General features: G+C 40.8%; 1 protein-coding gene across 1 annotated transcript in view; it reads left to right on the forward strand.

The window, feature by feature from the left end:
* The window catches only part of ACTN2 (actinin alpha 2), a 141,482-nt gene that overhangs the window by 92,136 nt on the left and 33,534 nt on the right, over window positions 1-15,812 (forward strand). Inside the window, exons 7-12 of the mRNA XM_075339440.1 lie at window positions 3,760-3,841; window positions 8,159-8,244; window positions 11,535-11,627; window positions 12,337-12,567; window positions 12,704-12,851; window positions 13,982-14,132. Of these exons, the coding sequence (XP_075195555.1) occupies window positions 3,760-3,841; window positions 8,159-8,244; window positions 11,535-11,627; window positions 12,337-12,567; window positions 12,704-12,851; window positions 13,982-14,132 (791 nt within the window). The remainder of the gene's footprint in view (window positions 1-3,759; window positions 3,842-8,158; window positions 8,245-11,534; window positions 11,628-12,336; window positions 12,568-12,703; window positions 12,852-13,981; window positions 14,133-15,812) is intronic.

Here is a 15,812-nt window from a genome sequence, read left to right on the forward strand (position 1 = left end):
TTCAGTTCCCGTATACATATACGGCCCGGGACCGAGTACCCCATAGCCCTGGGGTGAGTCACAAAGAGTAAAATTTCACGATAGTGCATGAGTTCACACACATTCATTGTGAGGGGGCCGGCCATGGAGGGTTGTGAGATCAAACTGTACATGCCAGGGATTCCATAGCTAGATCGGGCACACCTTTTGCTAGAAAGCTGGACTCATACAGGGGTCATTAGGGAGTGATTTTAGCAATTTTCTATATAAGTGATATTTAGAATAATCATCAGTCTGAGGCTGCCCACTCTTGTTAAATAAAACGGGTATCATGGTGGACCCCACCAGCCCCCATACTCAGTATCTTGCCATCAGCGCACCCCCTCCCACACAATATGATGGCTCTTAAAGACAGTATAATGGCCCCACTGCACCCAAAACTCAGTATGATGGATCACACAGCCCCCTCACATGGTGTAAAGAAACCACAGGTCCCCACCAACAATAAGATAGCTACAATATAACATGACACAGGATGGTAGCCATGGTCGAGGGACTCGCTTTCCACATCCCAGCATGGTACAGAAAATTGGGGATTCTGTGTGTGTGACTGTGTGGTGTCGTTATTAGCGTGGACACATACACTTTTGGGCCTGCTCCACTCTGACCGGAATCCGGTGCCTTTTTATCTTCAGCTTGAAGAAATCAGACAAGTTGGTAAAAACAAAGTTTTCATTACTTTACAATAACTTCCGGTACACAGTGAAGCAGGCTATACACTTTAAGGACACTTCTGTATTATACAGAGGCACATTCTTCATGGTTTCTGGCGACGGCATTTTAAATGTGAATGGTATATAATCAGAACACAGAAGATCAACCTCCATCTTCCTGATACAGGGCCACATGAGTCAATGTGTTACACTGTGAACTCTGAACCCAGACTACTCGCTGTGATCCCTTAGAAGGGTCACTCCTAGAACCGCTACTCTCCTCTTTTGTCCACAGGTGGGTGGATCCTTCTCCTTCCTAAGATCTCCAAAGACTTGCCAACACTGGACTCACTGCCCTTCCAAGCCTCTCTCTAGCAGGTATCACCCATTTGCCTGTGTAGTAGGACTCTGTCGCCACTTATGGTTCTTTCCCGACCTTGCTCCCTGGTACACAACACAGACATACAAAAGACTTTTCTTGCTCAAGGTCTCCCCTACACTCACTCCTAACAGAAAAAGAGTCTTTCCCTGCACTCTACTCCTCCTGCACCCTGATACACAACACACACATCCAAAAGCAATGCATACACTTATGCAGGAAAACATGAACTCTATCTTAACCTATTTCCAGCAAACCCAATTAAACATTACACATCACAATTCGCATTACATCCATCTGATTGGTGTCTTCAGGAGGGAATGTGACAGCATGTCTACCTCCTTATATTCCTCTTCTCTTTAGTGATGGTCATCCTCGATCATTCTGGATCCTGTAAGACACCAATGCCCACTACATAAATTACATTCATAGCAACAGTTTCTTCTTCTCCAGAGGACAAATGGTATTCTCTTCTGTTTGGGGTCATTACAACTTCGGTCCTACTTGGCTAGGACCCCGAAATCAAAAAGTTCAAGTTGTTTAAAACAAAGGTCCCATAGGCCAACACAGCACATAGCTCTCTCAGTCCTTGGGCTCAGTCCTTTTTTTTACCCTGTATGGAGATTGGGTCTCCATTTCCCTCCCCGAATAACCGGCCATAGGACAGGGACACAGTCTATGCTTGATGGGATAAAGTCCTTATGTGGGGGCAAAGCCCATGGTTAATGTAGGCAAAAGTCCTTCACTAAAGGTGAGAACCCTCCAGTCACCTCAGCACGCTGAAAACCCACATGAATCGCAGCATGTTGCGTTTGGCAGTGATTCTTGACTCATACACCCCCATACAAGTCTATGGGAGCATGTGAAAAATCACACTGCACTCGCATGTCATCCGACCTTAGGGCGATGTACGCAGAGACAGGCAGCGGAGGAGATGGAGACAAAGTGCTCCCTCCCTCCTCTTCGCAGCTGGGATATGATCACAAGATCGCATCACAGTCACATAACCCTCGGCTGACACTCGCAGCAGAGGGTTACTAGCATATCGCTTTCCATGCTCTCGCACCAGAAGCTATGCGCAAGTGGAACCATACCCTAGCATTAATAATGAAAACATATCCTTACAAAATGAAAGGGCCACAATAATTGACATGATGGGTGTGTCGCCCAGGGAATGGGGTACTCGGTTCTGGGCAGTGTATCACTGGGGAATGTCACTTTGGTGGCCATTGCCCGGTCCCGTGCCCTGGGTGCTTTTTAATCGGGAGTATTTACAGGGGAGAATAAAGTCATTTGTATGACGCCACCTGCGGGTTGCGGTTAATATTGTGGAACCGCCGCTGCTAAAGTGGTTACTCCCAGGGCTGGTGGTAATGGCAGCTGTGGTGGTAGGCCCTCCGCAGGTAGAGCTGAGCCTGGGAGATGTATGATGGAGTAATAAGGGAGACCACACTGGAATTGTAATTAACAGTCTCTACTCACTTGTGGACCCTTGGACAGCTGGTTTAGGTCCCTGTATTTCCAGTGCCAGCTCATGACTCTGTTGCTCTGTCCCTGGCACTCTCAATGTGGTTGGGTCCCCGTAGCGTGGAGCATTTGGGGCCTGACTGTCTCTTTGCGGTAGCAGTCTGCTTCTCCGTATGGCAGGCAGTGTGGTCCCTGTAGGACTGGTCTGTGTCCCGAACCCTGATCCTTGCTTTACTGCTGATGCCCCCAGAATTGTGGGTCAGTGAGGTCCGTGAAGTTCCCCTCACTGTGCAGGAATTTGCTGGGCCATCTGGAACTGTCACCTGACCTAGGGCCCTGTGCCCCGTGCATGCTCTGGTACCCACCCTAGCGACCACTCTTCTGTGCCCCCGGGCCACCGTTACACGACCCAGCTCTAGGTATGTCTTTACACTTCACTCTCTACTTCAGACTGTAGACTGACTACAATCCCCTCCCACCAGGCTGTCTAGTTCCCTGGTCTGGCTCCACGCTCTAGGTGGCCATCCCCTTGTGTCTGACTAGGCAGTGCCATCTGGTGTGGAGTGGTAACTAGGATTTTAGTGTGTGTTGGTGTTGCTGGCACTTGTGTTCCAGGTTCCTGGGGGTAGGTCCTGCATCCCCATGAGGATGCAGTTCCCTGTAGTTGTAGCTACAATGTTTTTTTTTCCACAATAAAAAAAAGCATTGGATTTTGGCGAGGAATCAGATCGGGTGTAATTATTTTGGTAAACTATGTGAGTGAAAATGATTGTTGCAGTTATAATAAAATAAATGGTTATTTATTTTTGTTTTACAAAATTATTGACACAAAAAAAAATAAATAGAAAAAGTAACAGCAATTGGCATCTCAGAGGGTGCTGTAACAAAAATGTATCAGCCTTAACATAGACATAGATGCAATGAGTAACCTTAATTCAGAATTAGAGATAATTAGAGAAAATACATCTACGTCCATTTGGAATATTCCTTCCACATAATCCAGCCGACAATTCTAGTAACAGTCTTGATTCTGTGAACAAATAACAATAATCAACTAAATATTGTGTTACTTCCAGAACTACTACTGTACTTGGTTTGCAAAAAATTAACTAAAAATCAGTTAACCTCACAATTTGGTTAATCCTGGAAATTTAGAAGATAGACATCAATAATAGCACTATTATATAATGACGCATACACAATATGTTATTATTTTCACAGGATGACCCTGTCGGAAACATAAACCTAGCAATGGACGTTGCAGAAAAGTACCTAGACATACCAAAGATGTTAGACGCTGAAGGTAGGAATCCATCTCTTAATCTTGTACATTTTTTTTCTTATCTTGCCTGCAAAGAAGTCCAAAATATTATGTATCGGGGGTTTCCTAATATTACATAGAAGATTTAATATGTTTCACAAAATTAATTAGCTGCCTATAGGAAATCCTCAAAACATGACCTGATGTTGTTTCTTGAGGACAGGTGTGAGAAACACTGACCTGATGAAGCTAGGAATATAAATAATAATCATATCTAATAAAGTAATTCACAACTATAGTATATATGGATTACAAAATGGTGTATGTCATTTTTTACATATTCTTCTTATGGCAAACAGATTTAACCCTTCCCCCCGGCGATTTTTCATTTTTCGTTTTTTTTTCCTCCTTTTCTTCCAAGAGCGATAACTTCTGTGTTTTTCTGTCAATCTTGCCATATGAGGGCTTGTTTTTTGTACTTTTGAATGAAACTATTAGTTTTACCATATAGTGTACTGAAAATGTGAAAAAAAATTGCAAGTGCAGTGAAATTGCAAAAAAGTACAATTGCACATTTGTTTTGGGGGTCTTTTATTCACCCTCTTCACTATATGGTAAAATTGACACGTCAGTATGATGCCTCACGTTAGTATGAGTTCATAGATCCCAAACATGTATTGAACTTTTGTCGACATTTTCCGAGACCCATAATGTTCTCATTTTTCAGGATCTGAGGCTCAGAGACAGCTTATTAGTTCCGTACCTAGCTGGCGATTTTAATTACTCCATTCTTTCATAGATACGATGTTTTGATTGCCTGTTATTGCTGTCACGCTGTACAAAGGGCTGGTAAGATGTAGTACAGCATATTCCCCACTAGGTGGCAGCAGAGTAGGGAAGGATAAGTCAAAGTAACACTGTAACAGAAAGGAGGCTGAAGTACAGCAGTGTAACTTCAGCAGGCAGTTGACAGGTGAACCACCAGGGGTCAATAGAGTAGTCAAGCAGTCAGGATTTAGCCAGAAAAGTCAAGTCGCTGCAAATGGAGGATCAAAATTAGGTCAGAAAATAGAACCAAAGTCGATTTCTGGGAGATCAGGTATGCAGAGTAAAACACAAAGGGCACAAGAAACAGAAGACAAAACCAGAGGGTGAGGAGGCACAAACACAGGAAGGAGAATGAACCAGGATGGGTAAACAACTAACAGGAGCGGGAAGTCAGGTACTGGGACAGACGGACGAACGGGAAGGGTACAGGTCAGGGCACAGTAACAAGGAGTCAGATCAAACAGGAAATCTCACCAGAGCCAGTCACAGGCTGCAGAGCAAAACTATAACCAGCACAGGAATGCAGGTGCAGCGCCCAGATATAGTGTCTCCTGAAACCGTAACGAGGCTGATGGAAGTTAACCCCTGACATGACCAGGCCGGGTCTGGGAAACTCTGGAACGGGGAATACCAGTCCAGGATCATGACAATTGCATTTTAATGCAATGTTGTGTCAACCAAAAAACTTAATTTTGGCGTTTCGAATTTTTTATTGCTATGCCGCGTACCAATCAGATTAATTGATTTTATATTTTGATAGATCAGGCATTTCTGAAAGCGGCAAAACCAAATATGTGTATTGTTTTATTGTTTTATTTTCAATGGGGTGAAAGGGGGGTGATTTTAACCTTTAGTGGGTTTTTTTTACATTTTTCTTATTTTTTAAACATTTTTATTGATTTTACCATTTACCAGGGACTTTATCACTGCACTATCCAATCACTTGTGGTGATCAGAGCGATGTTGCAGCATCACTCTGATCAGCAGAAATGCATCGTTCCTGTGAGTGTTGGCTCTCACAGGAAATACGTCATAGTAGCGTTAGGGGGTCATCAGCTGACTCTGCTCTACCATGGCAACACTCTGACGCCCCATGATCACATGATGGTGCTACTGATGGCAGCCGGGAATGGCGCAATCCCCGCCACAGCCATTTAAATTGCGCTATCAGATTTTGACAGCATGACTTAAGTGGTAAGGAAATGAGGGTGGATCTCTGATTTGGTTAAAAAAAAGTCACACAATTAGCTGTTATAGCAACAAAGTTGATTTTCCATTGAAATGAATATGAAAAGTATTTAGAATGTATTTGAAGCAGGTTTTATGTAAATATTGGAGCAGATCCACTCTGTGAATTTAGCCTTTTATATAATGTGACATATTAAAGAAGTCTTCCCATTAAACTAAATATGTGGGATTGTGTATGTAGTGTAGTGTAAATATATTAATAATTAATATACTCACCTACCACCTGCTCACACAAGCAATGATTCTCTCTTCAGAGAGAGGCAGATCGATCAGAGTTTGAACCGAGTGGTAGTTTACTGTGATCTGATTCTCTCACATAAGAGATCGTATCACAGGTGCAAAGAACATGGAGAACTTAATTTCTCCATCTTCTCCATGTTTGTGTCCGAATAAATCCAACTGCACTCAGATGACATCTGAGCACAGTCTGATGTTTTCCACTCACCCATAGACTTGAATGGGTGCATGCCATCTGATTTACAATCTATGAAGATATCAGGGTAACACAAAGGTAAAAATACTGATGAAATACTGATGTGGGAATAAAGCATAAAAGATACTTCCGGCTCACACACAGAGCACATAGCAAGCCGGATAGTCTAAACAGCAGTGACGGCACAGAATACCGGAAAGAGCAGCAGTAGGTGAATATATTAATACGCTCAAAATACATTACATGCACCTATACACAGATTTGAACCTTGTACCCATCTATCAGGCTTTTTTCTCTGAAGGTAGCAGGAACTGTCCCCCCCGACATACAGTATGTGACTGCATCTGAATGAATGTAATATCAGAAAGATACGCCATTACTAACCAATTGTGGGTTTTGACAATAGGATTCTTGAAATCCCAAAGAAGTCATAGATCTAGATCTTGTGAAGGTATATTTTTCCCTGTCAGAACAGCTAACCAAGCATCTATTATATAGCATGTGCAAAAAAATACTGAATTTAAAGATCCCTTACCACTGTTGCCTATGGAATTAGGAAGCAAACACTGCCACCTCTCTTTAAAAGTAATTTCAGACTCCAATGTCTATGTACACTCTGCATTTGTGGCCATTCTTGGATATGCATGCTCAGGAGCCATGAACCCAACATTGGCCACTGGCAAAATGAGTACTGAGGCATCTGTCCACCAGAGAACCTCTTGTAAAGAAATGTTTAACATATGGTATATGTTTTTATGGTATCCCTCTGTGTAGGAAAGTGCAGTCTACTGTGCATACAAACTGCATGCAGACATATTGTCACTCGATGTTCAACTCTGCACACACCTGCTGGCACGGTGTCCTCAGACTCTGTCCACACCACAGAGTCTGACAAGCAACCTGAGGTTTCTGGATTGTTCAACCAGAGTCGGGCATTGGCTGGTTCAGTTTCACCGGTCTTCAGCTCTGCAGCAAATAATTCCTACAGACTGGTGAGCAGAACATAAGTGCTCAGGTTGCTAATTGCCACGTGCAGCTGTCTCCTCCCTATTTAAAGCACTGCTTTCTTCTTGTATGTGCCGATGATAGCTTCAGCATAAGTTCCAGCATCCCGGTCTTGGTGGTTATCCTGTTAATGGTGATCCGTGTTGCGCTTCTGAGTGGTGTGAGCATTCCCCTGTTGTGCGTTATTTCTTCCCCTTTTTCGTTGTTACCCTGAACACGTATTGTTTCTCTTGGGTGTTTTGAGTGCTGTGTATACGAGTTTTCGTTCTCCCTTGTTCATGTGGGGTTTTGTCTTTGTGTTTTTCTGCCCGCCCCAAGGGTGTGGAGAGGGGAAGTAAGATCAGGGCTCATATAGGAGTTATGGTTACACTGGGGGCTTGGACCTGTCTACCATCAAGCCTACCTCCTAGATAAGGGACTGTGCAGGGTCTCAAGTCTGAGGGCCAGCCTATATCATTACATACCCCGTGAAACATATATTGGCCAGACAGTGGCCAAAAGAACAGTCTTTTGGCCTCCATCTGATGAATGTGGACCCATGGGCATATAACAGTATACATTGAGAAAAGTTCCTGATATTTACTGTAGACTGCACAGACGCCTTGTGTACCTTGCCTAAGTATTAAATATCTATTATTTGATATTGAAAGTCAAATGTGATGGGTTGTTTCACCTCATATAATGTACTTACTTTTGCGTATCTTCTCTAAGCCCAGAATTGTTGTCTTTTTGCAAAAAAGACCAACCATTATAACATTACATAGTATCTGTAAGTGTTTATTATGGGCTTGAAGTTTATCAAGGAGGTTGTGGCAATTTACAAGTTTTCTCCTGTTTCCTTTCAGATATTGTGAACACACCAAAGCCTGATGAGAGAGCCCTCATGACCTACGTATCATGTTTTTACCATGCATTTGCTGGAGCAGAACAGGTCTGTATCTGCTGTTACATCATGACAAGTAGAGGAGACCTTACTAGTTCAGATGAAATGTCGAAAAATAATACAAAATAGAAGAATTGCCGGCATTTCCTAATTTTATAGTCTGAACTGGTGCAAACTGAACATAGTATTCATCATCAAAAATATCAGTTGCACTCAAGTAGAGAGAAGGAGAACACACAGAGATGTATATTGTGAACATTGGAATGTGAACATGCATTACTGCAAAGAAAACATGAAAAAAATTGGGGGAAAAAATGAGTTATTTTGCAAATAAAATTGGCCAAATTTACTTGAGCTCAGTTGCCACGCCAAGGTATATCTCTCAACTGGATCCTAATCTTAATTTCTGCCTCTTTTCCTGTCATTCCTAACCTCTATATAAGGCCAGAGTCACACTTGCGAGTGACTCGGCGAGTCTCGCATCGGCATCACCCGTCACAGCCACACACTGTCTGGACAGGAGCGTCTCAGCTACATAGAAATACATACAGCCGACCCGCTTCAGTCAAAGTGTGCAGGCGTGTCGGGTGATGCCGATGCGAGACTCGCCGAGTCACTCGCAAGTGTGACTCTGGCCTAAGGGCTAGAGAAGAACCTGCAAAAGAAAAATTAAAACACCTGAGGTCACTAGGAGGAGTGTGCAGACAAAGGACATGACTCCATAATACAAAATAGAAGCATTGCTGGCACTTCCTAATCGTATAGTCTGAACTGGTGCAAATTGAACACAGCATACATTATTACAAATAACAGCTGTACTCAAGTAGAGGGAAGGGAAAAAAACAAAGAGATGTATATGGTGAACATTGGAATGAGAATAAGCATTACTGCAAAGAAAACATGAAAAAAATTTGGGGGAAAAAATTGACCAAATTTACTTGAGCCCAGTTACCACACCAAGGTTACTACGATAAGGTATCAGAAATAATACAAAACACCCAACCTTCATGATTGTGTGAGACTACCTCAATTCCTAGATCCTAAAAAAGGTCTAGACATGTCTTTGTAATGAGTACTCCCCTTCTCCTTTTGCTTGTACTTGACAGCGACACAAAAACTTAACATTTTTAGTGAAAGTTACTAAATGGTGGACATTCACTTTAAGGTGAACAGAAAACAGCACGTTATGTAAAATCAAATTGTCACCATAATCTGCTATTCAATTATAATAACATTTGTAATTGGAGAATATTACTTGTTCCAATATTTTTTCCTTTGGTATGGTAATATATTCAAAACTTAGGAACTTAAAATTTATTTACAGCTTCACACACATTTTTTTTTAATTGATCATTTACTTCTTAAATACAAAAGTAAGCAACATTCTAAATAGCTTTCATAAAAAATGTTCTAACATGCCGTGGGACAGGTAAGTCTTTTATCTAACGGAGTGCTCTTCAAGAATGTTACAAATGCATCAGAACTCCTGATTCTGACAACTCTCTCAGCTCCCCCTATCCTTTCTTTTAGCATTAGAAATAAATGAAAAGAGGGTGTTGTACATAAATCTCCATGACATGGAAAAAATGGGAAAGTATTGAAAGTCTCACAGAGGGCAGAGAAACCAGGTTTTAGAAAAAACAAGGAGAACACTTGAAGAAATAATTAGAGGAGGATATATGAGCTAATTATGACAGACGAACCCTGAATTACTGGGAGGGACACTCCCAAGAGAAATCTTAAAAGTTAATTAGGCTGCTGTCATGCTTCGGTTTCAAATGGAAAATAAATAATTGTTCAATATAGCAGGGTCTGAACAAGATCGATCTTCATTCAGAGCATTAATCCACCAAGTCGCCATGGCTCGAGATCGAGCTGAAGGCCATTAGATTAAAATAAAATAATGGCATGGCCCTTTTACATGGACAGACTTGCAGCATGATGGAGCACATTTACCAATTGATGGTTATTTAAATGCATGTTTACACAGGCAGACCAAAGTAAATAATATGCATTAAGCAATCTGTAATGAACACTCAGTGAGCATAGGCAGCAATAGTTCTCAGTAGTGTGAGTCCTGTTTACACTGGACAAAGCAGTGCCCAAGAACTATGAAGTTTTTCACTGCACAAAAGATTATTTCACCCGATGGAAAAGCGTTTTGCTCTTTCATTGGGTGATCGACAGCCAAAAACCAGGCTTTAGAAAAAAAAAAAAAAAGAACACTTGAAAAGATAATTAGAGCAGGATATATGAGCAGCTAATTATGACACACTAACTCTGAATTACTGGGAGAGACACTTAGAAAAGAAATCTTTAAAATTGGAACAGGCTGCTGTCATGCCTCGGTTTCGAGCCTCGATGTGGTGACCTCTTGCTGCGTTGTCGGTTTCCTTCTTCACTGAAGCACAGCTTGGTCGGTTTGCTAATGGATCTCTTATCATTGTTTTTCTTCCCTGCTAGTCAGGTGTTTCTCACTTTCCTTTTTTGTCTCTGTCTGATCACATCTTTGGTGGGGCTATTTATACTCACCTTGCACCAACCTTCTTTGCTGGCTATATTTCTACTTGGATTTTCGCTAAGGAGTTCCAGCCCTTCAACTAAGGGATTTTGCCTGTTTTGCCTGCTAGGCAGAGGCTGGTTGTGTTTCTAGTCTGTGTTTGCCTTACGTTCCCTCACCTTAGGACCCCATCTACTGCAAACTTTCTCACTTTTGTATAGTTGTGCATAGCAGCCTCAACTCTGGTTCCTTAGGAGGAACAAGAAACAGCTCAATGGCCTTTTAGGGATCCAGGTCCAAGTTGTGTTGTTTAGTTATACGGCTGGGGTTCTTTTAGTCTCTATGGGAATCAGAAGGATGTGGATTCGGCTGTTGTGTTGTATGTAGACTGTATTTACGCCTTTACCCATGTTTAGGTACGCGCTTAACACCTGCAAACTACATATGACCGGGTCGGAAAAATTAATGATGGGATGAAAATTGGAGAATGAAGCTTAGTACCATTTTATCAACCACGGTAACCACTAATATATGTAAAAACACATTTTTATATTTGAAAGGTGTCCATAGCTCTTATTCTTCGCTATGACATCCAAATACACACAATCCTGTCCGAACCATGTCAACCTTACAGAAAGATTTGTAGACAGTATCATGAATGCTTGCATAGAAATGTAAGATTTGCTCCCTGACCTGCTTGAGCACCCAGAAGATTTGATGAAGCTGGATTATTTTGGAAAGTAAAATATCAGTGACAATAGTGATAAGGTTTATAAGAACTGAACAGCCATTGTACAACCTTATAACTAGTTATCTAATAAGATCTAAATCTTTGCAGGCAGAAACAGCGGCTAATCGCATTTGCAAAGTGTTAGCTGTGAATCAAGAAAATGAGAAAATGATGGAAGAGTATGAGAGACTGGCAAGTGAGGTAATATCACAGTTTTTTAGAACCTGTGTTTGAGACAAATAAATCTATATCTGCATTTCTAGGTATATCTACAGATTTAGTACATTGGTAGGCCCATTAGTCTACTATAGACACAGTGTTGGTTTGGGCCCATCAGAGTAAACACTTTTGAGGACCACTTTCACAAAAAGCAACCCCATAGCATTATTCCCCCTCCACTAAACTTCACAGATGGCATAATGATGTCAGGCAGGTAATATTCTCCTGCTATTCACTAAACCAATAGTCGTCCATCAGACTGTGAGGTATAGAAGTGTAATTTGGCAGGCCTGAGGAAGCCACCGGTCCAGTGCTGAAACGCATAGCTTTTTTTCCCCAGAATAAACCCGATATAACTATTCTTCCTATCTTTTTAAACAACAATACAGTTTGTTACCTTTTATTTCCCTACTTATTAACCAGCATTGCTCCTGGTAATGGCCCATCCTTATAAGTTCAGCAAACTACTTTACACCTTTGATGGTTTTGCCATTACCACTAATGTTATATGGATATCAGTACTATGGAACACCCAGTATTTTTCTTTCCTTAGGTTCTGGAGTTAGAAGAAGTGGTGGCTTTTAAAAAAATAAATAAATAAATAAATAATGCAGTGCATAAGTGAATTTTGTGTATAAAATGTATTTATTTAGGTGTTTAATGACTTTTTTCCTCATTTCACATAAATCAGCTCTTGGAATGGATCAGACGCACAATACCATGGCTGGAAAACCGCTCCCCTGAGAAAAGTGTTCAAGCCATGATGAAAAAACTGGATGATTTCCGAGACTACCGGCGCAAGCATAAACCTCCCAGAGTGCAGGAGAAATGTCAGCTGGAGATAAACTTCAATACCTTACAGACCAAGTTGCGAATAAGCAATAGACCTGCATTTATGCCATCTGAAGGCAAGATGGTTTCAGTAAGTGGAGTTGGGCATATTATAAAGAAATTGTTTCAAAGTAATCAATTTCTATCCAGTAAATCAGGAGATATACATATAGGTTTGTTGCTTTTTTTTATGTTTTATATACAGTACTTCCCTGTTTATTCTGTAGGATATAACAAACGCTTGGCAGAGATTGGAGCAGGGAGAGAAGGGGTATGAAGAATGGCTAGTTAATGAGCTGAGAAGACTTCAAAGACTTGACCACCTGGCTGAGAAATTCAGGCAAAAGGCATCTACACACGAGGCATGGTCCTCCGGTAAGGACAGATGTAGAAATTCTTTCACGATATGGTTAAGGCTATAGTGTGGTCTACTTTGTTTGACTTTTGACTGCCCCTACTACAGAGCGAACAATGAGGCCACTGGTTGCTTTCCTTCTAGACTACCATTACGATACAGTACACCTACGGTATATGGAGGGAAAAGTATTTTTTTAACCCGGAAGAATCAATGGTTTTTGTAACCATAGAAGTAAAATCTCTTTTTCGGGCTACACTGACACGCAGCAAAAATGGTGTAATTTTGGATGGAAACAATAATTAATGTCCCTACTGTTACTTCTAAAGAATAGTGGATAGCTAAGACCGCTCTCTAGTTGCAGCCACACTGAACAAACTACTACAATCTGTAAGTTTTTTGCAGTCACACCTGGACTTTTAAATTTTTAATCCAGTTAGGGCATCAGGAATTTTCTTGTATGCATAAAATGATTCAATTTTCATCCGTTTTTTCAGTGTCAGACTTTGACATCAGTTTTTCTTGTATGAAAAAAATAAAACAAAATGGTGGAATTTGTCAAGCTTCCTCTATCAGTTTGATCAGTTTGTGAAAAACAGATGGCACATGGATAGCTTGCTTTGGGAGGTCGATCCAGAACTCAGATCAAAATTGGACATGCATCCTTAAATTTAGTGTGGACTACTCAGTCCGCAAAAATACACAGATATGTCATCATCCACATAGACTATAATAGGTAGGAGTGCCATCCATGAGAACCAAGGAAAAAAACTCATATATGAAAAGCAGATGTCTGAACAAGCCCTTAGACTGTAAAAGGTGTCTATGGCAGTGACACATAGTGAACTGTGGCCAAGCGACAGGTGTCATGGCAAAAGTCACCATGTTGTCCTAGCCTAATAGATGCATATGGAGTTTTTTCTCTTGTGATATGCTTCATTAAATTTCATCTGTAAGTACGGAAGTATTTTGAAAAAAAAATCTCTATACAGACGAAAGCCAATGGAGCCTATATCGCAGAAAAAAGTGGTTGTCCAGCCTTGAATTAGGGAGTAATATGCCTTTCAGGCACAACCTCAGCTGTACACATAAGAAAACAACATATTGTTCTCTTCACCTTTTATGACTTCTTATTCATTCATATTTCCAGGAAAGGAGCAAATGCTAATTCAGAAAGACTATGAGAGTTCATCTCTGACAGAAGTGCGCGCACTACTGAGGAAACATGAGGCTTTTGAGAGTGAACTGGCCTCCCGCCAAGACCGAGTGGAGCAGATTGCTGCCATCGCCCAGGAGCTGAAGTATGTTCCACTCGCAGACTCACAGCTGCTGACATTTAGCTGATAAAACTATTTCCGTGGCATTCAATAGTGTCATAGGTACTGTGTAACAGAATTCCTAACATAGTTTGGTAAGAATATTATCTTGGGCTTTTCAAAACTCTCTTCTTTTAATGGCTAAATTTAGTCCTTACTCAGAATACTTAAATTTATACAAATGACTCAATGGCTATTCGGTTTTATTACGCCATTTCACAGTATAATTTCCTGCAGCTGCCGGGTAGGTTTTCTACTACGGTGTTTTTAAGTTTATCTGGTTTTCTTAACAATTTTCGGAAAATCCTAGTTATTTCGAAGGCAGTGTAAAACTAGAATCTCCTGTGTAAACATGGACCAGGACCTTCGGTCCACTGGAGGCACCAGGGTTTAGGTGCATCTTATACCTCTGTACCACCTGTAACTACACTCTGATCCTTATAATTGCAAATAGTTCTACACTATTAATATATACCACAGAATTATGGAGACTCAAATTTGGCAAATTGTAGGCATGACTGAAGCCTTGTGCACTCATCTGTTCCACACATGGATAAGCACACTGACTGAGAATACATTTGTCTGAATGTACTCTAACCTATTATGCTCAATCAGGGCCAAGACAATAGGTAATAATACACACAAAGATGTGGCCCATGACTTCCATGTGCTGTACTCTGCTTTCTCTGGTGGTCATACAGATAATGCATGGAAGGGAGGACGAGCATGCACATTTCAGCTAAATTCAGGAAGAGACTCCGCAGCCCCATTCTGTATCCCAGAGCCCTGATTTTGTGATCTCTGGTTGGATCGCTATGGAGAATGTAACATGTTATTTTGTGAATCACCCTTCAAAATCCTCTGAGGCTAATAGGAAAGGATACAATGTCTATATTGGGTCTCTACTCTCTCCTCACATTAACCCCTTCATGACAGGAACAATTTTTGTTTTTGGGTTTTCGTTTTTCCCTCTCCTTCTTCCCATAGCCGAAACTTTTTTATTTTTCTATCCACATAGACATGTGAGGGCTTGCTTCTTGCCGGACGAGTTTTATTTTTGAATGACATTTTATCTCATAGTGTAATGGGGAATAATTGTGAAAAAAAACAATTCTGACATTTTTTGGGGGAATTAGATTTACAGCGTACATTTTGGGGTAAAAATGACGTCACAATATGATTCTCCTCATTAGTATGATTACGGCATTACCAATCATGTTAAGTTTTTTTGTTATTTGGGGGATTGTGTCACCATTTTCTAAGACCCAGAATTTTTCTTTCGATGGAACGTTGTGATGGCTTATTTTTTGCCGGGCAAGGCGACATTTTCATTGATACTATTTTGGGATATAGATGACATTTTCATTGCTTTCCACAGCTTTTTTGTGTTTTTGTAGCAACCAAAAAAACCCACAAGATAATTTTGGCGTTCTTGAATTTTACAGTGTTTACCGATTGGGGTAATTTGTTTTTATATATCAGACTTTTTTGAATACGGCGATACCACATACGGTATGTGATTTTTTTTTTTTTTTCAATTTTGTTATCTTTATTTTTAATGGAGTCATTTCAACTTTTATGTTTTTAACTTTTTTAACTATATTTTAAGACATTTTTTTTTACTTTTTACTGTTCTTAATAGTCCCCTTAGGGAAGTTAAAGCTG

The sequence above is a fragment of the Anomaloglossus baeobatrachus genome, chromosome 3, assembly GCF_048569485.1.
Source record: "Anomaloglossus baeobatrachus isolate aAnoBae1 chromosome 3, aAnoBae1.hap1, whole genome shotgun sequence".
NCBI classification, from domain to species: Eukaryota; Metazoa; Chordata; class Amphibia; order Anura; family Aromobatidae; genus Anomaloglossus; species Anomaloglossus baeobatrachus.